General features: G+C 40.9%; 1 protein-coding gene across 1 annotated transcript in view; it reads left to right on the plus strand.

Moving 5' to 3' along the window:
• LOC131135103 (calsyntenin-2-like) overlaps nt 1-25,567 on the plus strand; it is a 180,507-nt gene that overhangs the window by 148,905 nt on the left and 6,035 nt on the right. The window contains exons 9-15 of the mRNA XM_058080975.1: nt 3,695-3,857; nt 9,049-9,215; nt 9,586-9,734; nt 12,817-13,028; nt 18,466-18,636; nt 20,069-20,214; nt 21,808-21,931. Of these exons, the coding sequence (XP_057936958.1) occupies nt 3,695-3,857; nt 9,049-9,215; nt 9,586-9,734; nt 12,817-13,028; nt 18,466-18,636; nt 20,069-20,214; nt 21,808-21,931 (1,132 nt within the window). The remainder of the gene's footprint in view (nt 1-3,694; nt 3,858-9,048; nt 9,216-9,585; nt 9,735-12,816; nt 13,029-18,465; nt 18,637-20,068; nt 20,215-21,807; nt 21,932-25,567) is intronic.

Genomic DNA, 25,567 nt, shown 5'->3' on the forward strand with positions numbered 1-25,567 from the left:
ATTGATATTTGGGTGTGACATTTAATGAGTGTGTGGGGAAACACAAAACAATACAATAAATAACAATACTAGTATATTAATATAGTGAAAAACCTTCATAATAATTGGACTATTCAAGAATATATCATAAATGAATGGCATTAAATAATGAAAGGATGAGTGCAAAAAATAGCTGCATAACACAAAAATATATGTATAAGTAACATGTGACCCTCATAAGGATAAGCGGTAGAAAAGTAAGTAAAAGTTAAAATAAGTTAAAGATTTGTTCTCTCCCTCAGAGATGCCAGGTGGCATATATGTTATATTTTATGTGCCAGGGAATTTTCTGTCACACGTAATGCCGTCCAGAGCTACCCATTTGAGCCTTTCCGTGCCTCGACTTCAGGCGTGTCGCCACAGCCGGAAACTAGCATCCACTGTTGATGCAGGCGTCACCTCGTCCTTCAAGAGCAGCGTTTATAAGCAACTTATTCCAAGTGTCTGATGCTCCACTGAAGCCCTTCACCCTAAGCCGTCTAAGCTGCTATGAACTATCGATTAGGCCGTAGCTTATGACCTCTTCTGTTCTTTCCGCATGAGCATTTCAATATTTGTCTTCAGTGTTGTCTACAAACTACTGACTTTTTTTTTCTTGACAGATTTCAGTCAGTGTACATTAAACGGTTCCAGACCCGACCGTGATAAGTACTCACTGTTCAGACACTTTTGGAGGGCACGGTACATGACAGCCTGGTGAAGGATATTGTGGTATTATTAGTATGATGATGCTTATGCTTCAACTCTGTCAGAAAACAGTAATAAAATAAAATGTTATATGTTATATACTTTATTTTGACTAGTATGCACAACAACATTGCATTATCTTTTTTTACAAAACAAAATAATAATAATTTCATGAATAATTTCCCAGATGGGTGCCTTTGCATCTTTGAATCTTTCTTCTTTTTGTATTTTAGTTCATTTTGCCATTTCGAGGCTTGAAAATGATGAATTTATGCCAAAAATAAAACCTTTTTCTTAAATATACACATTTTGTATTATTAGTAAGCCATATTAATCCACTAGTGGATGTCAGTGATGTCACATTTTTTACTGAAGTGGTTTAATGGTGCATCCTGTCTGCACACCTGCTATGGAAACATGTAAACTAATTATAAATAATTACAGGTACTTTGTGCCACCACTTTTTTCCTTCACCCAGAGGGAAAAAAGCATGGATTTGATGTGTAGCATGTCGTATATGTTTAAGTGGATGATGCACCTGCTGATGAATTTGGTACATCATCATAATTGTTTTCCCAGCAGGGTCCTTCTTCCGCAATGAATTTACTTTCCCTCACTTTTTTTTCCAATCTGTCTTTGTTATCAGTCCGGCTGACATCTTTTGGTCTCAGGCTGCTTTTTCTGTTTCCCCTCAAAATGTCTCCTCTCAAGTTTGTGGGACGGGTGAGATCCCGTGGACTTTGAAATCCAACAGATACGAGGAAACAGCATTGGAAAAAAAAAGCAGAGCAGATAAAATAAAGCGTGTGAGATGGAGGTGGGCAGATAGCAATTTGGTTTTCTTGTCACCATTGAGTGCCCCGAGTGATGATGAAAAATCTTTGATGTGTGATGCTTTTGTTCCGTGTCTCTTTCTTTCACTTTTTGTTTTGTCCTCTGGTTGTTTCCAGTTTTTTCCTCTCCTTTGTTGGTGGGATTATTTATTTTTTATCCGTCAGTCAATTTGCATCGGGGACGGGCACAGGAAGTAATCAGGGAATACAGAGGTTCCTGCTCTCGTACCGAATATGATTCACAGATTCACTCTTGAACACCAACTTTGGCTTTGAAGATTTGGAGCTAATGATGCTCACTTGATGTTTTCTAGCCTGAATGGCGACGCCTTCTGTGTTGCTGATGTTATTAAAGTTAACACGTCCTTGTGGAATCCTATTTTGGTGATTTGCTGATACCGAAATATCCCGCGTACGCATAGTGATACATTGTTGTTTAAGTGGAATGTGGCTTTCAGCTACTCTCAAGAAGAAACTCACTGACACACACATTTTTTCACTCATCTTTAATTGCTGCTGTATTTTTTTACTCTATTATATAAAGTATATTCGCATGAATACTAAATGTGGCTGACTTTGTTGTGTTGTATTTTTATCAGTACTAATATGTTGTTATTTTGCATGTTTTATCGGCAACCACACATCACAAAACGGCAACACGCATTTAACAGGGACCTATTATTATTATTATTATTAAATGTTGTTGGAATGTTGTATTCTTGCGTTTGGAAACGATCGGTTTCTAACCGTGGCTCTTTGTGACACCAGTGAGCACAAGCAGTAGTCTGTGTAGCATTATAGAGTGTGCATACAGGGTGGGTCTTCCCTGCATGCATGCGTGCGTGCATCCGATAACAAGCACAGGTGAAAAATGTGTGTTTCCCAAGCTGTAAGTGCACATTGATTTGAAGCATAATGTACGCATCTTTATACATCCAATATGGCACTCTATTGATTAACACATTGTAATAATTCATCTGATTTTGAACACCGGAGATGAGTACATTTGCGTTTCAGAAAGATTCAGTGTTTGCATGGACAAGATCTGTGACTCTACATGTTTTTGTTTTTAATGAGGAAATTCTACCATCGTCATTGAAGTTACTTACATAGTTGAGGTTTCAACTTCCACCTCATAAGTAATATTTCCATAATACAGTAGAAAGTGCTTCCAGAGATTTATAGACAAGAAAGGTATGACTCCATGCTGAACCATCAAAACAAAAAACCCCTCCACCGTTATTGATCACATCAGGATCCTCCATTGATTCCCAGCCCCACCTTTGAGATCATTGATATTCCGGGTCAAGCAGTGGTGCTTGAAAGATCACATGGAGCTTGGATGTTGGATGTTGTGTCTCACACTTCAATTGCAACTAAAAAGAAACTGCCGGGGTTTCATGAGCGCAGACCGAGGTTACCCAAGGTCAAGTGTTCAGAGGCTGACACGCATTGAAGGAGAGGAGCTGAGAGGAAGAGGTGAATCACAGTTCGATAAGAAACCAGAGAGCGAGAGCTCATGTCAAACATAAAAACGACGCAGGAGTGTGCTTGTAATCAGTTCCAAATGGTCAAGTATGTTCACGAGTGGCACACTCAGCCGTGCCTCAGACGAGGCTCAAATGCTAATGTAGCTCAGCCGCTAAACGACAATATTGAAAACCTGGTTCACGGATCTCATGGTGACCAAACGGAATGGTACTTTTGGGATTTGTGGTGGCTCGTGTTTTAAAATTCTTTGATTTTATGTACATATTTTACATGGTTTATCCGGTTTTAGGAGGGCTGTCACCACCTTAAAAAGCCCCCCATTATTGGAGGTGATCTTTACTTCATATAAGAACTTTATTGATCAATACCCACTTTCTGACACAAATCCACAATTCCATGATCATGGAACATTAAGAGCACGAGTCTACCAAACGACTTCGGATGGCAACGTTCTCCGCTGTCATTTTGCACCACAAAACGATGATTCTTGTTCCTTCCAGAATACATTTTGTTGATCCTGCATCATCTCCTCACACCAGAACTGTCCTATCTGCTATCTGAGTTTGATCTCATGAAGCCTGCTCAGATGAGTTGGAAAATAGTTGTAGTTTTGACTGCAAAATAATCATGTATTTTCTCTCTAGATCTGCGACAAGGAGTGGCATTACTATGTCATCAACGTAGAGTTTCCCGCGGTGACCCTCTATGTGGACGGAGTGACGTATGACCCCTACCTGGTGACTGACGACTGGCCGATTCACCCGTCACAGATCGACGTGCAGCTGACAGTTGGGGCCTGCTGGCAAGGTAACCGGAACTGCTTCAGCTTGTTGGATGGTGTCTTGTTGGAATGGACGCTATGGGATAGGGGGTCAGGGAGTTAAGGCTAGGGCTAGGCTCCATTTACAGATGTAGCAGAAATAGGCTACTCATACATGAAAGACAACCAACCAAACCCAACATAGGAAATCCCTTTGGAGATGAATAAACCCCTTGAAGGTCCCGTGCTGTGTAGGTCCGAACCCAGATGGAAAAGCAGTCCCAGTCTCTTTGATGAGAGACACACAAAGTACAACAAAGCTAACAAAGGAGGGAGCGGACCCCACAGGTGATGGTGTGTCACAACCCAACCGAAAAAGGTTCCATAAAAAGCTGACTGTGATGGAACGAAGAAAACAACTTGACATACGACTAGAAGACGCACCAACTAGCGTGTCCTCGTCGAAAGAACCGGCCTCTCCATGTTTCATTTTGTAGTTTTTCCAAGTTTCCAGACATTCATCAGCAGGAGCGCCCAGTTGTCCCAACTCCCTTTGGAGCATGGGCCGCAGAAAAACATAAAAACTAGGAGAAAGTACGGAACAGTAGGGCAAATGTGGGAAGTAACATACGGAAGAATCCTATACGAAAAACAGCGAGGGCCTGAGATGGGGCGTTATAGAATGTCACATGATAAAACAATGGTTTTATTTCATTTGAACATCAGAACATCAGATTACAATTGAATGCATCACATAATCAGTTCACAGTTCCACAATGGGCATAACCATAATTTATCAATAACCAAGGTTATTCATTCACTCCTGTTAACATTGCTGATCAGCGTTGTGAGCGGTACTTGTACTTGTACTTGTACTTGTAAATCCTGGTTTATCTCAATACAGTTTTAATGGCTTGACATTTTGTAGCACGCGACCACCTTTATCAGCGGGATTACTCTTCATCATTTATTTCTTTGACAATGGCTTTAAAAGTCAAGGCTTTTTATAATATTGCTCATTTCCACTCGGTCATTCAGTCACGTATCATCATTGACTAAATGTGCAGCAGCGGACTGAAACGCGAACGTTCATCAAAGACGTCAAATCAGACGCCGGTGGCGGCACGCTGCTTAAATACCTCTTTCATACGATAGCAAGCACAAAGACATGAGTCATATTTCCTGGAGCATCATTACTAAAGGAGCCATTGAGTAGCCAACTTGTTCTTTGACCTTGAATGAATAATGCAATTACAGAGGACACTTAGTATGTCTTTGACAAATGATTGAACCCATCACAATGAAGTCAGACAATTAAACTCTCTCCTAAACGGATAGCTGCCACTAATTGCACCGCGGTAGCAGAAAGGCCATGTTTTCATGGAGTCTTGGAGCCGCCATAGGTCAAATGAGGCCGCTCGGCGATGCTTTACCGAGAGTCAAGATGTGTTTTGTGCAGGAGCGGGTCCTTCCTGTGTTACTTTCATCCGTGGCATTGACCCTCCTCTTCCTCCTCTGCTCCTATTTACTTGATTGAACACTGAAAGCCTTCACAAGGATTAAAAGGCCCTTGAATAGAAAGAGACATTTTCTGCTCTACTGGCTAAGGGTTAAGCCTGGGTAAGAAGTTGGAAAGCAATGCTGAAATCTTAACCCAAAGGTTTTACCCTGCACAGATTGCCTTTTTAAAGCAACGTATGTTCCTTGATGGCAGAGAAGGGAGACACTTGTTTTGTACCAAACTAACTCATTCATTCATTTCCTACCGCTGGAGGTGTGGAGCATATGTCAGCTGTCTTGGGGCGAGAGGCGGGGTCCACCCTGCACTGGTGGCCAGCCAATCCCAGGGCACATATAGACAAACAACCATTCACACTCGCATTCATAGTCATCTGAAAAAGACATAAATGAAGTGAGCGTAGAGTTCAGTGAGCACGTAAATGATACAAAGAGCATAGCAGAATAACAGTGACTGTAAAGTGGGGCTTTGTATGTTGTATCATTTCGGTTCCAGAGCAGCTCAGGAATGCTGGCAATCTCTGGGACCTTTAATGGTTCCTCTTTCTGTGGCCTACATTGATAACATCTGTGGAGCAGCAACGGAGTGGATTGTTATCTTAAGAGAGGGTGGGAAGAGGCAATAAATGAAGAACTGCGCTCTCAAAAGGAGCACAAAACAGACAAAAAGAACTCCACTTAGTCCACTTTTCGTCTGTCTAATCTGAAATAGTGGAAAAAAGTGTAAAAAAAAAATAAAATAAAATAAAAAATAATAATAAAAAAATAAAATGAATAAAAATAAAAATAAAAATAAAAATAAAAATAAAAATAAAAATAAAAATAAAAATAAAAATAAAAATAAAAATAAAAATAAAAATAAAAATAAAAATAAAAATAAAAATAAAAATAAAAATAAAAATAAATAGTGTAGCCGCATATTAATGAGCAGTGAATATAATTATTTGAGACGCCACATACTGTATTAAAATATGACACTAGTTTTGTGTAACGCTAGGAACCTGAATTGTTAAATTAAGTGGGCGTGTTAAATTGACTTCATCCGGTCAGCCAATTCAGTAATAGGATTTATAATAAAGCTTGGGTTTTCTCACTAAACTGAAACTTGGAAAATCGAAGCACGTCGCAGGCGTGCTGGGGTCCACCCTGGACTGGTGGTCAGCCAATCACAGGGCACGTGTTCCTTTACAAAAAGTGGCCCTTGCATTCTTGCATTTTTCAATATGTGGCCCTCGGTGGAAAGTGTGGACGCCCATCATCCTAAAGCCAAACAGTCACATAATTGTGAAGTGTGATTTCTTCTTTCTTATCTCAAACGTTCCACATGTTCTATGCGTCGATGCGTCAGCATTTGGTTTTAAATATTGCCTAAGTATTTCCCCCAAGTATGATATATTGTTTCCAGCGGTGGTCAGCTGCGTTTCCACCTGCACAGGGTGAGCTTTTGAGCCCACTGATGCATCATCGTGAGCAGTGATACCTGAGCCTCAATCTCTACTGGGAATTAAGGTTAACTGGGTCAAAATGGACAATGTCTGATAAAGTGCAGCAAGGAATGCTGAAATGAGGCTAAGGGTTCCCCCGAACTTCAATGGTAGGAGACTATTACTTCTTCAGCATTTGGATCTGTGAGGCTCAAAATTGTCCTTCAGCAGCGACAGAATGCAGAAAACGAAATTGATTGTCGATTTGCTCTGCTACTCGATCATCTGTGTAGGTTAGGGTTTGCAATTAAAGTGCGCTTTTGCTAATATCCAACTCCTTAAATATTCAATGGTGGCCTCGGAGAAGTTCAGACTTCAAGGTCAACACTCACATGAATAATCTCATCAGGAGGAGAGCTCAAACTCACATGGTTGATTTACAAGCGCAGAGAGAAGTGGTTTCTGGTGTGGACAAAGATCACGCCATAATGCTCACAGACAGTTTAGCTCGTTATGCAGGCCAGGCTTTGTTGCATACAAACTAGCGACCTCGCTCGTTAATGAACCCATCTTGCCCGGATCCAACTTCCACGTTTTAAAGGACATACTTCAAATATTTAGACTTATTATCACGAGGCACAGGCACAAAACATAATTATTTCATATAATTGATGGGATAGTTCCTCCTGCCAGTTATTAATGATAGCTACCATCTTGCATAACGGAAAAAAAACAAAGCACAGAGACTCTAAATGAGCCATAAAGTTTCAATAATGTAGTGTGCTATCAGAATGCATTGATGTATGTAAATTAGTTGGGTATAACACAGTATTGGGGGGGGGGGGGGGGGTGACTCGGTCTACAGTCGATATTATACCAATTATTTACTAGCCGGTAACCCAAGCATGGACCTTTAGGGTCATTCTTCTTCTCACACTTTCCACTTGTCCCATTAGAGATTAGCATAGCAGATCACATGTTTCCATCTTGCCACTTCCTTTGCACATTCCGCTGTCAGTCCTACCAAGTGCTTGTCCTCCACACCACATCGAGAAACCTCTTTGGTCTTGCCGTCTTCTCCTCCCCGGCGGACACACCTTCTAATGTTTTCACAATCCCTCATTCTCAAATGGTCAAACCATCTTTCTGACCTTGTCTCCCAAACCTGGGTTGTTCCTCTGATCAGCTCCTTTCTCATCCTGTCCATCGTTGTCACTCCCAAATAAAATCCAAGCATTCAGCTCTGCCACTTCCAACGCTGCCTTGTGTCTTTTTGTCAGAACCAGATATTAGGGCTGGTCTCACTTTGGTCCACTAAATTTTTCCCTTCACTTTTGCTGATACTCTTTAGTCACAGAGGACTCCTGATTCCGCCCACTCCACGCTGCCTGCGCTCGCCCCTTCACCTCTTTTCCACGATGGCTGTCGCTCGGAACAGATGACCCTAAGCAATTAAACTCCTCCACCTTCCTTGCCTCTGATCCTCACATCCTCATAGTTCCACCTGATACCCCTCCATTGACACACATTCATTGCTCTACTCTCCAGCTTGTTCCTCCAGGTCTTCTTCTCTCTGCTCTCATACTGCACATCACAATGTCATCTGCACCCATCATTTCCTTGGAGCTTCCTGTCTGACCTCATGTCTCCATCTGTCCATCACCATAGCAAACAAGCTCCATCAGGCGCCTCTATAAACCAATAAACCAATACCAATCTATATATGGACCATTGTCTGTTCAAGGGCCACCAAGAGCTTTTTGGCTCTCACCATCGTGATACCACCATGAAATGATGACGAGCAAACCAAACCAAAACTTTGAGGTTCAAATACGATACGCTCCTCCTACAATTGCTCTTGAACTTACTTCATGTTCTAATTCTTGGCCCGTACATTTAAAGTAGTAGTTATTCAATTTATTTTTATTAAAAGCTGTTTTTTCTCCAGGTACTCCGGTTTCCTCCCACATTCCAAAAACATGCTAGGTTAATTGGCCACTCCAAATTGTCCATAGGTATGAATGTGAGTGTGAATGGTTGTTTGTCTATATGTGCCCTGGGATTGGCTGGCCACCAGTTCAGTGTGTACCCTGCCTCTTGCCCGAAGACAGCTGGGATAGGCTCCAGCACGCTCCTCGACCCTCGTGAGGAAAAGTGGTAGAAAATGAATGAATGAATGAATAAATATCTCAATATCACTAAAACGAAGCTCAAATGTCCGTGTCCAAGATGTTTTGATGGGGTGACAGCTTCAATATTCCTTTTCTGGTTGTGTGGATCTTGTGTTCTTGATTAGGTGGCGAGGTGACCAAACCCCGGTTTACTCAGTATTTCCGGGGCAGCCTATCTGGACTGACCATTCGACCTGGAAAGATTGAGAGTCAGAAAGTCATTTCCTGTCTGCAGGCTTGCAAAGAAGGACTGGACATCAACTCCCTTGAGAGTCTGGATAAGAGCATCAAGGTACGCAGGCTGAAAGTCACACAGGATACGTCAGAATAGACTCGTCCTGGTCTGGTACTTCTGTATTTGTTTAGAATACACGCTTCATTCAGGTTTAATACCTGACAAAGGAAAGTCTTAGGACACAGCTTCTATCAGTTAAACCAATCAATCAGCACCTAAGACACCCCAAGACTGGACTGTTCAAATTTGCAAAATTGAATGAAAATGCAAATATTGAGCATGTTAAGCTTCAAATGTCAATTATTGGCCTTTATCGAATCTTGTATTTAGTTTGATATAGAATCACTACATGGATGCCATCTTGGGACCTCGGTACTTTTCATATTGCTCTTTTCATTGTTTCAATCATTTCTGTGTTTGTTTCTAGTTTCACTTTAACCCGGCTCAATCCATTCTGGTAATGGAGGGAGAGGATTTAGAAAACATGAACACCGCCCTGAGGAGGGTCTCCTACATAAACTCACGACAGTTCCCCACCGCAGGAGTACGACATCTTCGCATCTATACTGCCGTCCAGTACGTACAAATACTTTTTCCAGCCTTTCTTTCCCCTGCCATCTACTTTGCTTCCTTTGTATCGCTACCTTTGTCACCTCTGCTAAGCTTTCAGAAAACGCTAACAGCGGATATCACAGTTGACTTGGCGACAACTCCCATTTCTCACCATGTTCTCAAACCTCCTTTTCTTTTTTTTCATTCAAGCTCACAAAAACAGACTCAGTGTGTTTATGTGTGTGTGTAATGGTAATGGTAATGGTAATGGTAATGGTAATGGTAATGGTAATGGTAATGGTAATCAGATTCCAATTGAGTGCATCCCATAATCAGTTCCCAGTTCCACATGTCCGAAAGGAGTAGGAAGAAGCAAAACTTATTAAATCCTACCCCTCCATCTGGTACTTTTACAGTCACTAACTGTTACATTTGTTCACTTCCTGCTTTCCATAATACAGTTTAAGGTTTTTTTTTGTTGTTTTTGTTTTTTAATAATGCACTTCGTACCAAAGTACTGGGTGATATGAGCATCCAATGCCATAATGGGTACCATAGTAAGTGTCAATATAGTGATATATATAGCACATCATGACTGGTTCAAGACTCTTCATCCTTGTATTTAGCAAACATCAACTGCTTGTATTGTTTCTTGAATTGGCTCATCGTTGTGCATTGTTTGATTTCCTTACTCAATCCATTCCATAGTTTGATTCCACATACTGAAATGCTATGGCTAGCATAACGTAGTCCTAGCATAGAAGTGTTTCAAATGTACTTCTTCCCTGAGATCATATTTCTCCTCTCTTGTAGAGAAGTATTGGATGACATTTTTAGCTAATTGCTTATTTTTAGCCTTATGCATTATTTTAGCTGTTTGAAGATTAACTATATCAGCCAGTTGAAGTATTTGTGATTTTAGAAATAAGGAGTTAGTATGTTCTCTGTAGGCGGCATTATGAATTATCCTTACTGACCTTTTTTGCAGTACATTTAGCCAGTGAAGATTTCTTTTATAGTTATTAGCCCATATTTCCACACAATAAGTAAGATATGGTAGAACCAGAGAGCAATAAAGAGTGTGGAGTGATTTCTGATTGAGAACAAATTTTGCTTTGTTCAATACTGAAATATTTCTGGCCACCTTATGTTGTATATTTGTACATATATTTGTGTGGACATGCAGAAGATGAAACAGATTCATTTCAATCATTGGTGTTCTATGGTCTACCGTTGCAGGTGAAATATCCAGATTTCGTCCAATTTGTCTTGAGCACCGTTATTTAACCACTGGCCTTAAATCATATGTCAGATTCCCAGCTCTGTGCCACCAGAGTGCAATTTTATCAATTTGAAAATCAGCATGGCGCCGCTATGTTAGCTAGCTTCAGCAACACCCACTTTTTCCTGTTGCAACTCCACCTGCCATCGTTTTACGAGGCCACGGTGTTATATATATAGCACTAATTGCTCCGCCATTGTTTCCAAGGGTGCCGGAGTTATCGCCGACAAAAGTCACAAATTTAATTGTACATGATTGGAAATGACACCACTTTAACTCTTACACCCCGTCTGTGCCAAATAACACATTGAAGAGGCATGACAACATAGTCAAAAGTGATAATTGTAACGACAACAAAACACCTCCGCATTCTGCGGAAATTACCCTTGACAACCGACATCTGCACTGAAGTTACAGATATGTGATTGGGATGTTTTTGTGGATATAAAATAAAGTACGGGGTAGATTAACAGCCAGGACGCATTCATGGCTTGACGGACATGTGGAAAGTTTATCTTTCCAGCAGGAATGAACAAACACAGATCTATCCACACGAGTGGAGATTTAAATAAACAATGTCTGCTCACATATAAGCACATTCTGTCATGCACGTTTTGTCCAAACTTGATAAAGAACCACAACTGACTAGTACATTATATGCAGATGGTTCCACCCTGGAGGATGGAATTTTGCTACTTTCACACTGCAGAACGTTCAGATGACCTTGACCAGTTGTGTTACATTTTATAGCAAACTTCCTCCATGAACGCTTTTCACCACCGCATCACCAGGTACCCTTCCCTCAAACAATATACTGCAATTCTACACAAGTAATACACCCTACCACAGCCCTGATTATATTTGTTTGACCAGAATCCTAATAACGGCAAAGTGAAGTAACCGGGGCTAATCGTTGTAGCCGTCCTTTCATATTTCTTTCTAATGAATTTGGACAACCTCCAGGTTTATGTTTCAGCTCTGCTGGCCCACGCAGCATCCAATGTGCCGCATCACCGTACTTCCACAACCGTGGCATTTTGCCCAAACATCACAAAGACACTCACGCACACACAAAGAGAGAGACTCAGCCATCGCCTGAAGACAGGGAAAAAGAGATTACATGATCCCCTCAAGCTTGTTTTGGTTTCAAATGAAGAGCTTCAGACGACTGACTGCCGAGGATTTAGAGACAAGTATTACATTTCCATTCAATTGTCGGCCAAACTTTCAGGGATTATTTTTGTATTCTGAGACACTGAACGTGAAGTTGTGTCGCCATCTGAGGTTCAATGCCGCTGGAAAACAAACATACTTTTAGATACTTCAATTCCAGTTGACGCTTTTAGCGTAATTTGAAGGATTTACTCTCTCGGTGCGACTGCGTTGGGAGCTGCTAAGGTTGTCAGTGCTCCTCATTTAAACATGATGTTCATGATGTATCATGGTCCACACCCTGGCCTGCAGCAATGCCCAAGTGGAGACGCAGTACTTGCTGTACGAGTCTCCTGTTTGACCACTGGACAAAGTATTTACACCCTGAATGACTGCACACTCGGGGCCAACTTGGGCAAACCGGAGTTCACGGCGGGTTTTTATGTTCATAAGAGGCCCTGCTGGATTTGAAAAGCTTTGCTACCAGCTGGAATCTTACACAGTTTGTGCTGAGCAGGAATTTCTGCAATCCAACTTTCTTTTCACTTTTTAGGATAATATGAAATGTTGCGGGTTGACATGATGATCAGTGATGGTCGTAGAAAGGGCTAAAAGCGTTTCATAAAAGCTATGATTATTAAAAGCTGTTATTAGTTTCCACTTTGTCTGCAGGTGTTTCGGCGAGGACACTTGCATCACCATCCCTGACATCGAGGCAGTCGTGATGGTGCTGCAGCCCAGTGAGCCCAGAATAACCATCACTGGACTGAAAAGACAGAGTCTCCCTGCTTCTGACCTCAGGGGTTCTGAGGGTATCGCTCTATTCCAGGAGCTCCACATCATCAGCACAGTCACCAGAGTAGACGCTGCGACACAACACACGGGTAAGACGCAGTAACCACAAATGTTGCATGTAGTTAGAATGTTGTATTCTGGTGGTAAACGCTGCCAAAGTTCCAGATAAGAGCTTTACGCAGTTGGAAGTGAGTCCTAAAATACATTTGGGATGGCTCAAAACGCTCGATTTCAAAAGGCGTGGTAAAACTGCCCCTCTGTGACATCACAAAGGCAAATACTTCCTTATATGGGCGTGGCTGTAAGCCAGATAAGCACTCTGCCTTCCCCCAAGCTCGGCTCCTCTGTTTACGTGCTAGCAAAGCCGCATTTATTTACAATTCCTAACAACCCTGCCATCAGGCACAAGTGGTTGGAATTCCTGATTCCCTACCAGCAAAACAAATGCATTTTAATCTGTCAACGCCATTTTACGATGGATTGTTTTGTGAACTTGGGCCAGTATGTAGCTGGACTAGCTGACATTTTCCAACGTTACTTGCTTGTGTGGACTGAACAAGCAATAAGTATTCATTTATCAGTGCCCTAGCCGTGTTTATTTTGTGTAAGTCATGCAGCAAAAGCGCTTGCATCCAGGGAGCGGACCACAATTGTCCACATTCAGTTACCAATGCTGTAGAAAACCTAAAGCTACAATGCTAAAGTTGCTTAGCATTAAGAGACGTCTTGAAGTAACCTCTTTTCTTGAGAAACTTCGGACTGTCCAGTCTCTACTTCCGGATCGGCTTCGGGATCCAACACATATGGCTGGATGTTAAAAGCCGAAACTTTATCAACACCTTTAGCGTTTATCAACTCCCATAAAGCCAGAAGTCTTTCTATGCACCCGGCGGTGGGACGAACCACAGCAGAGTGGGCGTGCCTGGAGGCGGGCCATGTGTGGAATGCATTAAAACCGACTGTTTCCACGGGAACCATGGAATCCAAAGAATACAGCTGAATAGGTACAGATTCCGGAAGACCCATAAAGCTTTGCGTGCTGGTTATTATGTGTAGCTGCTCTACAGGAGTCCACCACTCAATACAAAGGGCATAAAAAGGAGCATAATAGGTCCCCTTTAAATCCACATGGTGACAGCTGTAACGTGTTTTTTTGATCCAACTGCAGACAAAAGCCTTCTTCTCCTCGGAATTAAAATGCCGTTTAAGCTGAAGTCTTTCCCGTCCAGATACGCTAACGTAGCCATTATGTTGAGTCCATTGTCTGCAGCGGCACCTTACAGGGTTCCTTCTCTGGGTGTCTGTCCTCCACCTCCAGCGCACTAATTGTGTACTGATGTGTGCACACCTTGAGACCTGAACACACCAGAATCCTCCGTGTCAGTCAAGTCCACCACTGACAAATGAGTATTTAAACGGTCTTGTCCCTGACCACCGTGGCAGGAATATCCCGCCTTGGCTTGGCCCACAGCTAATTAGGAGGAGATTAGAGCGAGGGAGGTTTGAGTCCTCCATTGTGCATAATGCTGCGAAGGAAGCAGAGCGGAAAAGAGCAGCGCTTTCGGAGTTGGAGGAGTTCTTTCCGCTGGTGAAATGGAGACGGCAGCTGGGAGAAGTGATTAGCTGGAAGCTACGGAAAGAAAGAGTGAAGAGACAAAGAGTGGTGGACACACACGAGATGAAGATCCCTAATGAGCAGATTGTGTTCTCTCATGAGGCTTCAAGGATTCAAGAAATATGTTTTTTTTTTCTTTTTCAGCCTATGCAATGAGTCTTATTCATTTTCCTTTTGGTTGCTTTGTGTGTCATTCATTTACTGCCGACCATTCATTTGCTGCTTCATTCCCTTCTTCTATCACGCAGTATATTTTATGGATTCGTCTGATACTTTTTCTCAAGGCCACCTCAGGTCCTCAGTTTATTTAGTCAGTCATGATTGTGCCTGTTATGGAATCAGTAGCGGTTGTCGATGGTGAGAGACGCAACATAAAAGTACACAATGGGTCTGAATGTGAATGAGCCCGAATGTGCTATTTGTCGTGATGTTACAAGAGGTTCCGGGGCTTCGAAGCATGTGTCGAGTAATCGAGGGGGCACTTCCACGAAGCGTGTACCGAGGCTTGATTCATTGGGGGGAGGGGCCGGAATTGATGACGTCCGAAGCCTCGCTGCCCGGCTGTACCACGTGACGGCTTCGGGAAAAAGGTGAAAACGATGTTTGCCTGTCACTCAGCGATATAAACCCCTCAGGCTTAAACATTCAAATGTGGGCTTTTGTGGTGAGAGTCAGTCGGTTGAGCGTGTGGATAGTGTTTGTCGATGGTTTGGTTACTATACGGTTACGTTAGTTTGGAGTTCAGAGAGAGAAGATATGGAGCCAGCTAGAAAGAGGAAATTGTGTGGAAACATTTTGACTTGATCAGTAAGCCAAATCAACACTATTAAGAGATGATATGTTTGCATTTCAAAACCTGTATTTTCACTGTTTGACTGTTTGTCATCGTTATTGAGAGGTGAAGTGCTTATTGTGTTTCAAGGAGTTGCGGTACAATAATAACACCTCATCCATGTTCAGGCATTAACATGTTCTGGACCTTCACTCATCCATGGTAAGGTTAATAGTACTACATTGTAACGTTATAATATTACAGTATTACCAACGCAACCATGATGAAGCTTGCCATATCACATGATACATGGCATTTATGGACAAGAAAACATTCAGTATTTTATATATACTGTATATTTTATCTTACTCTTTGTAGATTAATCATTTGATTATACATTTTTTTGTAGTACATAATCATTACCAAGAGCCAAAACAGATCAGCATTCAATGCATCACACATGAAGATACATCCGCCTGTAATTGTATCCAAGTGTGCTCATGAAGCTTCAAGAAATGAATCAATTCTCGAACCAGTTGACTGAAATGGTTCCAAGCCTCATCTCTCCATCACTAGCTATTTGACAAAAAAAAGGCTTTAGCCCAGCAACAAAACAAAACGGGGGACGTATAGGCTAATTTGGCCAATAAGCTGTGGTTTCAACATGATAAGAAGATCAACAAATGGACATGGGAGGTGTGGCGAGGACGCTGAGGACAGACCTGCGGCTGCTCCGGATCCAAGCTCTGGTCAGTCCAGATCCAGAACCAATAAAACCATGATCAGGTTGTAAATCAGACGTTCATGACGTTACATACTTGACTGACAAATTAAAACCTTGGGGAAAAAAAGAGCATCTCATCAGCCGTTGGTTCTGATTCCACATTTTCTGTAAAAATACCAGAGGATTGTTGACGGTTTTAGTGCCAGGATTGAAGAGTGTGTCTCTTTTCTCAATGGTTCAATATGGGGTTTTTCTTTTTTTTTTTTTTTGCGAAATAGCACACATGGTGTTCAAGTCCATATCAGTGGTATCATCATCTATCATCTATCAATCACCATCAGTAGTATTTGGCCAATTTAAACTGAAAACTGTTTCATTCTTTGCAGTCAATGATTTAATTTCTACTGGCAGCTTTACAAGCCCGTGTCCAAGTAGCCCAAGTAAAGCAGGTACTGTGTACTGGAAAAGGGACTAATTTCTTTCCAAAGTCCACTAAAACCAGTTTGAAAATGTAAGCAAAATGAACAGTTTTCATGATTTTACTGCTGGAAAATAGAAATCTCACCTTGGTCTCACCCAAGCACAGCGGCATATGCTTAGACCAGATACTGTCAGGAACTAATGAGCTAGTCCGGAACCCAAGGTGCGGAGGCAGGAGGTTGAACAAAAATGTTTATGAACAGAAAGTTTCCTCCCAGTGTAAAGTGCAAAGCAACAGGTCAAATACAAAAATACGATTCATTAAATTGTCCAAAACACGACAACCAAACAACACTGTAGCAAAAGGGCATCCAGGCAAAAGGCAAAGCACGAGGCTCATGAACAAAAAACACAGCTGACAAAAGGTCAGTTGGGCGAAGCTCGGCTGCAGTAACAGTAACTCGTGGCATAAACCCAAGTACTAGTACTCACAAGACTATGGTTAAAAGCCAGAAAAACTATTTGCCGCTACACATAACTGCCAGTGCCTTACATTATCCTTGAGCATGTTAAAGGATCTGCAACTGTGGTTGTGACAGTAATAACAAATCAGGTTTGTGTTTTTTTGTTCTCAATATTATGTATGACAGAATTTAGGGTTTTTATATTGGGTGTCGATGTGTTCTGTTTACAGGATAAATGACTTAAGATTTAAGAGTCTTGAACCATTCATGATGTGCTATATATATCACTATATTGACAGTTACTATGGTACCCATTATGGCATTGAATGCTCATATCACCTTGTACTTTGGTATGAAGTGCATTATTAAAAAAAAAAAAAAAACAAAACCCTAAACTGTATTATGGAAAGCAGGAAGTGAACAAATGTAACAGTGATTGTAAAAGTACCAGATGGAGGGGTAGGATTTAATAAGCTTTGCTTCTTCCTACTCCTTTTGGACATGTGGAACTGGGAACTGATTTGACAAAAATAAAAACATTTAAAAAAATATTAAAAAAAAAACCTTAAACTATATTAGGAAAGCAGGAAGTGAACAAATGTAACAGTTAGTGATTGTAAAAGTACCAGATAGAGGGGTAGGATTTAATAAGCTTTGCTTCTTCCTACTCCTTTTGGACATGTGGAACTGGGAACTGATTTGACAAAAATAAAAAAAATTAAAACAAAAAACAAAAAAAAAACTTAAACTATATTGGGAAAGCAGGAAGTGAACAAATGTAACAGTTAGTGATTGTAAAAGTACCAGATGGAGGGGTAGGATTTAATAAGCTTTGCTTCTTCCTACTCCTTTTGGACATGTGGAACTGGGAACTGATTATGGGATGCACTCAATTGGAATCTGATGCATGTTCAAATGAAATAAATCCATTACCATTACCATTACCATTACCAAGTTCAGTATGACTTCCGACTTACACTAAAATTTGTCATCGGAATGGAAGTCATTCCTAACTGGATGACCACATGTACCTAAAATAAAGACAGCAGTCACACAAAGTCTGTCATCAAACTGCTTCACTCACTCTCACCTTATTCCCCTCGGCTTCGTCTCTGCTCACCCAACGACACACATACTCACACAAACACACACAACAAATACCACAAACACGGTACACGTCTTTACGAGGCTGTTAAACCGGTATAGGTGCTTCACACGGTTGGGGGGAGCTGGATCAGGATGCAAGTACTTAGGAAGCAAAGTGAGAGGGCCAAGGATTGCAGTCTGAGGGGACTCGTTACCGCAGCAGCTCGTGGCGGTGTGTGGCGGCGGCGAGTAATTGGAGTCGATGACGAGCAGAAAGTGTGTTGTGATCTGTACTCTTGGAATTATGGCTCTCCAACGTTTGCAAGGACTTCTCTCAGGAGATCCTCGTGGAGTATGACAGAATCACATCATGTGACTGTTTTACAGTCTATTCAATTACAGGTGATACTTCACATTGTGTGTGTGTGTGTGTGTGTGTGTGCAGCCCAAAGGCAAGGCATTCTGGAGGAGATCATCCACAACTTGGACTACTGCGACATCCTGGTGTTGGGAGACGAGCTGGAACCCGAGCAGGAGTCCCTCCAACTGCAGTCCAGCATCCTGCTTGGGAAACACCTGGACGCCACCAACTCCACATCTGGCATGTCCATATATGGTTAGTTGCTATGGTAACGCCAATCTTTGTAGCAGGACAGGTTGTGGTTTTTACTCTGGTTCAGTTCCACTGAGCTATGACTCTAAAGTTGATATGGTCTATAAAAATATGAGTTGATTATTTATCACATGTACAATGTACAGTGTAGTGATGGTACATGGGATTCCATTCACTGATTCAAGTACTTGAAATTAATTACTATAATTATATTATAATTAATTCATTGAGATTAATCACGTAAAAGCACATGCACAAGTAAAATAACCAGGAAAACAAGCAGTCGTTTTGATTGATTGATTGATCCATGAGTCACATCTACAACGGTCGTTTCGTCTGGCGATTCTCAACTACGTGGGTCACCGAGTCCTTTTCAGGACCCCTGGGCTAAAAAACTAAATCATGTAATGTCCTGATATCCATGAATGCATCTACCATTGTTGTCTGTGCTATTTGCTTGCTATGCTATAACAAGGTGGAAGCCATGTTTAGTATGGGCAACTTTGTCAAGTTTGAGTCTCCGGGGAAGGACACTGAGTGGGGACTTAGGTTTTGAGTTTACGTTTTTTTTTTTGTTTTTTTTTTTGCAGTTTTGGTCACTGTTTGTCATTTATGGGGAACGGTGGTTATGATTTGTTCATGACCCGCATCTACACCCATGGAGTAGTGAGTCTAGAGTCAGGCAGGAAGGAGAGTTGATTTGGTAATGGTAATGGTTTTATTTCATTTGAACATGCATCAGATTCCAATTGAGTGCATCCCATAATCAGTTCCCAGTTCCACATGTCCAAAAGGAGTAGGAAGAAGCAAAGCTTATTAAATCCTACCCCTCCATCTGGTACTTTTATAATCACTAACTCTTACATTTGTTCACTTCCTGCTTTCCATAATATAGTTTAAGGCAAGGCAAGTTTGAGGCAAGTACTTTTTCTGCACGGCTAATACAAATATACAAATATATTTATACAAATTCCCAAAGTAAATGACTTCACGGAAACGAGTACCCGTGATTAATGATTGACACATCTCTAGTACAGTGTCATGTGATTCTGCATTGAGCCCATCCTCTTGGAAAGCAGTGGGCAGCCACTGAATGCGGGTCGTAAGTCAGCATCTTGGTTTGTGAAGCATCCTTGAGTGTGATTGGACGCCACAGCAGTGACTGGAATAGAGGAAGCAGCATTCAAACCCTCCTGTTACTGCCGCCCCCCCAAAAAAAACAGCTTCCGGAGATGAAGCCCCTGCTCTGTCAATGCCTTTTGAGCTCTTGGATGACTTGTCGGTGATGAAGTCTGCTCGATGATACTATCTCGTGTACTATCTCAAGCAAGCTGACAGCGGCGCAGTTTCTTCGTTTGGTCCGTGGGCTTTCCCTCGGCAAGATGAAAAGAAAAACAAAAACTACTTCTATTTATTCCTGTCTTTGTCGCTCCAGGTGTGGACTCCATGACTAACTATGAAGAGGTCATCCGAGGCGTGCGTTACTACAACTGGCAACCTGCACGGTTGACAGAGAGAACGTTTCGCCTCACGTGCTCCGAGCTTAACGGACGCTACACCAGCAATGAGTTTAACTTGGAGGTCAGTGGAAGGTCAACGATACTGATCATTGATGCTAGCAGCCACCATCCGCACATTCAAGTAGCAAAAGTCATATTTAGTTAGAAAACAATGGTACATTATGCTAAAATGTGAAGTTCCCTCCCACAAAGAGTTAAGTTAAGTTAGGCTCTGACCTAACTTTAATTTGTGCCATGCAAGGCGACGCCTATATTTAAGTTTGGCCACGGACAAACCGCTTGAAATCATAAACTATATAAATGCACAAAGTCCTAATAATTGCTTCCTTCTTTGCTAGCTATTGATTTTAGCCAAAAATCAATAAAGCACTGTTTTTAAAAGCAGCGGTTGGGAGATCATGTTTGACAGAATGTGACATTTAGAATAACAAATGGCCACAATGATTTTTTTAATTATTTGACCTTTTGTTGATTTTCTTGGTTGCCTAGGTCAGGTTTCAAAGTGCCAACAACATTCATTTCAATTAGCGACCTTACGTACTACCTTGCGGTGAAAAAGACACAACTTTCTCTTCTTTTGGGCTCATCTTTGTCCTTTTTTGGCAAATTCCAGTCTGACTTGGGGTATTTAGTGGAGTTGGCAACTTCTAGTGTAGCCATTGTACTTTTGTCCATGAAGTACCGCTACCTGCCGGTTGTATCTGATGTCACTAACAGTAGTTTTAAGGTCATTCTGTCATCATCGGATGTTTTCCTTGGTCTACCTGTCGTCTGTCACGTAGGACATCAGTGGTTACTTCCTTGTTAGGACCTTCCAAATAGTTGTGCTCTTATGACTAATGTTTTGTGCCGTGGTTCTTAATGATCATCAGACAGCTATCTGGTTTTCATGTTGTTTTCACCTCTAAATCACTACCACTCACATACTGCACAGCCATTATTCTGCTAACTTGCATTCATGTCAAGCTTTGTACTCACATCCATCTGGATCATGAGTGCCTGGTTTATGTATGAAAACGGTTGTTTATGCCACTCCTTTAACTCGGACAGAGATTGCTTGTATTTTTTGCTTTTATGTATTTATTTTTCATATATTTTTTACCAAATTGTTTATTTTTATCGTTACCTTTTTATCATATATTTGTTTGTGCTGGCAGGCTTTCTGCTCTTCTCTCCAATCTGGACTGTTAATGTGGTTGATTGTTGCATGCGGTATATCGTGTTGTGTTGCTGGGTACGCCAACTCCGCATGCATTGATGCACAAATGAATTTCCTAACGCATAAATACAATTCTTAAGTCAGTGAAAATGTATCCTACCCAATCTGAAATCAGTGCTATTTTTTGGTTGAATAAGCAATGCAACACCTGGGACACACCTGGGCTAGTTCAACAAAAGGTGCTTTGTTCTAAGTCCAGATCCAGATGTAAAAACCCAGAAATAAATGCTGGGATGTTGCTGTCACGTCTCATACTTATGGTTTGATGTCAAACCCAACAGCGTAAGAATAAAGCAATTCAAGTCAGAGCCAAATACTTTCATTCAATTCAATTTAGAGACATTTTCATTCATGGAAATTGTTATATGTTCCATTTCCCTGAAAGATTTTGTTTAGTTTTTTTGCCCGGAACTAAAATATTCTTTCTTTCACTAGGTGAGCATCATTCACAGTTCAGAGGTCAGAGAACATGCCAGTCACACGGCGGTTTCACCTCAGTACATGCAGTTAGTCCACAATCCATCCATGATTCATGAACTCTACCCTGGGCACAACTCAGGTAAGAAAACACAGCGGATGCGAACTTCACTGACTCCATGTTTTTACTTTGCTTCAATCCTTTGCCATCTTGTTATTTTCCCGTTACGTCCTGAATGATGACACCACAAAAAATATTGTATATGGTGCTTAGTTTCAAGCTCAACAAGTTTTCCGAGAGACAAATGTCAAACAAGTGACATCCTCAAAGTGAAGTTTTATTTCATTCCACAATGTTAACTTCTCTCTCTAGATATATTAGATACCATATATGAATTATAATGGAGGCAGTCTGAGCTTGGAATGTTGGAAGTTAGTTATATTAATATTTACACGCTATCCTGACCTTGACATTGACCCTCATTTTGTTGTTTGGTATACACATGTTGAAATATAGCTCAAATATTCTAAATATCTGCTGCAAGAATGTTTATTTTTTTAATGCGGCAATATCATAAATATTCCCTATCATCAGAAGAAAAAAATATATATATAAGAAAATGTTGAAAATTGCTTGTCAGAACACTAGTAGAGGAAATGTGGGAAGCTAAAAGAACAAGGCTCCAAGACAAGCACAGAGACATTCAATTATTTTTCTGAAGACTGCATCACGTCAGTAAAATGATCCTAAGAAGATATTTTACTGGCTGCCCCCCCACCCCACCCCACCCCACTCCCCGAGGTTAACATAGTGAAAACCGTTTGGGTTTCCAGTTTGTTTACCAGACGACTGCCGTCATGAAACGGAAAGCGTAGAAGTTCATGTGAGCTTGTGAAGTAAGGAGAACATGGCGAGACATTGGTCTTCCTCCACCACACTCGCTTTAATTATTCATCACAGCCCGACCGATTCCACTTTGTAGTGCAGATACCAGAGTGCTGGGAGAGAGAAATAAAAGGTCACAAATTGGGCCACAGTGGGCGGCGACTTGCTGACATCTGAAGTGTATTTAGCCAAGATCCTTATTAGCACATTAGCTTATTAGCGGCTATTTCAATGGCTAGGAAATTACCTCCAAATTTGAACATAATCGGATCTGAGATGTCGGGTAACAACAACTGCATGGATTTCCTCTCGGTTCATAAAAGCCTTCAGTACTACAAACATGGTATAAACTGTACAAGCAAAAAAAGAACTATACTACTGTGCTGTAAAAGTACATAAAAGTAAGACAAAATAAAAGTTGTCACTCTTTGTTGATGCCTGTGGGATACTGACTTTGGAAAATAATTGCAGAGGTTGGTCATGGAGTAATGTCAAGGCTCCATCGTTAAGAGTAAGTCCAGACCATCTAAATGTTGTCGCTGCACAGTAGAGTTAATCAAAGATTAATGACAATCTAATTAATCTATTTGGTATTGGATTATAGACATAGACTTCCTTTATTGAGTGAAATTGCCAACAAAATGTCGTTGCCTGGCCCCTGTGTAATAATAAATAATAAATAATAAATAATAAATAATAAATAATAAATAATAAATAATAAATAATAAATAATAAATAATAAATAATAAATAATAAATAATAATGTGGAGAATAAATAGATGACATCAAATATGAACAATGTACAGCATAAACAGTAATTTGTACAAATAATTAAAATAATTTAGAATAAATAACAATAATTAAAAGTTTTGGTTGTGCGTGTGGGCAGGTAGAGGGGCTTATTTGGGGCTTATTATCTTTTTTTATTTAAAAATATGAGTACCAGTCTCAATGGTGAAAATTTCCTTGTGTATCCATGAAGTCAGACTTATTATTTTTGTGTTTTAGAAAAAGGAAGATGTTCACAACTCAGCTTCCATTTCTGCCTCTTTTATAATATGTTGCTGTTTGTGTTATCTATTATTATCTGTATGTTATCATATTTATTTGGTCCGTCTTGGTGCTTCAGATGAATCACTTCAGAAAATAATCATACGTAGGTTGCTGGTGTTGACATATTGAATTGTGGGTATTTGCACATGCGGATTGTTTCATGGCAACGCAGCGGTTGAATATGGGTCACTTGACACATTTGTGTAAATGAAATTGGTGCTAACTAAATTGGTGCTGCGTCAAGGCACAAAAGTGTGTCTGTCGGGAGGCAGCATTCGCACACATTTGCTACATTGTTTTTGCTTCGTGTTGTTAAAAAAATAATATTCAACAAAGCTGCTTATGCAATAGGATAAATGCATGTTTTCAGCACAGTAAAATTGTACTCTTAGTCATTTTCATGCTGGCCATTAATTAATATCCTTTCAGGTACATTCCATTTACATACATTTAATTGGCTCATGCAGGAGTGTCCAATTCCTTTCCCCCAAAGACTATTTTATTTTATTTATTTCATAGTATGCTGATACAGCTGCATGGCGGCCGAGTGAGACTCGAGTTCAATTCCACCCTCGGCCATGTCTGTGTGGAGTTTGCATGTTCTCCCTGTGCATGCGTGGGTTTTCTCCGGGTACTCCGGTTTCCTTCCACATTCCAAAAACATGCTAGGTTAATTAGCCACTCCAAATTGTCCATAGGTATGAATGTGAGTGTGAATGGTTGTTTGTCTATATGTGCCCTGGGATTGGCTGGCCACCAGTCCAGGGTGGACAGACAGCTGGGATAGGCTCCAGCATACCCCTGCCCTTGTGAGGATAAGCGGTAGAAAATGATTGAATGAATGAATGAATGAATGAATTAATGGATGGATGGATGGACAGATGGATGGATGTGTTGATACAAAATCATTTTTAAAATTGGCCCCCAGACCGGACTTCGGACACCCTTGGTTTAAGCCATTGATTGCCTATTGATTATCAATATAATGGCAACCATGACAAAGACATATTCTTTGCTACGTCAAAGGACGACAAGGAAAAATATATATTATGTGAAATTGTGATTTAAACAATAAAAAAAGAAAAAGGAAATAATAAAACCATTCAAATAAATTCATTATTAGGAACTACGCTAAGAATGAAAACAAATTCCCAATTTATCCAAAGCTTCATTTGTGATTGGCCGTCGTTTCCACCTCATATCAGTGAGACAAGAACCTGATGATTTAGTTCCTTTCCATCGTGTTCCTGTTAATGATGACATGAGCTCTGTTACGTGTACATAACACGACGTGTATGTTAACCAAGGCGCAGCAACATTATTAACATTACAACGTTATTGTAGAAGCTAACATAGCATAGACACAGGGCCGTGCAAAAGTTTGTAAGAGTAAATGGCCAGTTATAAATCATTCCTCGTGTAGTTGAAGGTTGTGGCAATAAGCTGAAAAGTTTATCAACTTTGACGTTCTCCACACGACCAGATTGATTGGCTCAGAACATAACGACATTGTTAGCACAACTCTACAAGATGCACATTAGCGCTCAGCATTTTTTTTTTAACCAGATGTATTAAATTGACCTAAATTGACCTCAATTTAGTCTTGTGATGTTTTATGATGTTCTTATTTTGTCAATGAAACGCTAGTGCTACATGCTAACACTATGAAACGGCTTAGTGCTTCACTGGAAAGGAGCTGCATCGGCGTAGCACCCAGCTACATTATTCTCTGCCGGGGGGGGGGGGGGGGGTACAAATGAAAAAATGAAAAATATTTGGCGGCGGCTCTCGTGACGTCTGCCATGATTAGTGTTCAGAGACGCTGCCTCCATGTTGCTG

The sequence above is a fragment of the Doryrhamphus excisus genome, chromosome 8, assembly GCF_030265055.1.
Source record: "Doryrhamphus excisus isolate RoL2022-K1 chromosome 8, RoL_Dexc_1.0, whole genome shotgun sequence".
Taxonomy (NCBI): Eukaryota; Metazoa; Chordata; class Actinopteri; order Syngnathiformes; family Syngnathidae; genus Doryrhamphus; species Doryrhamphus excisus.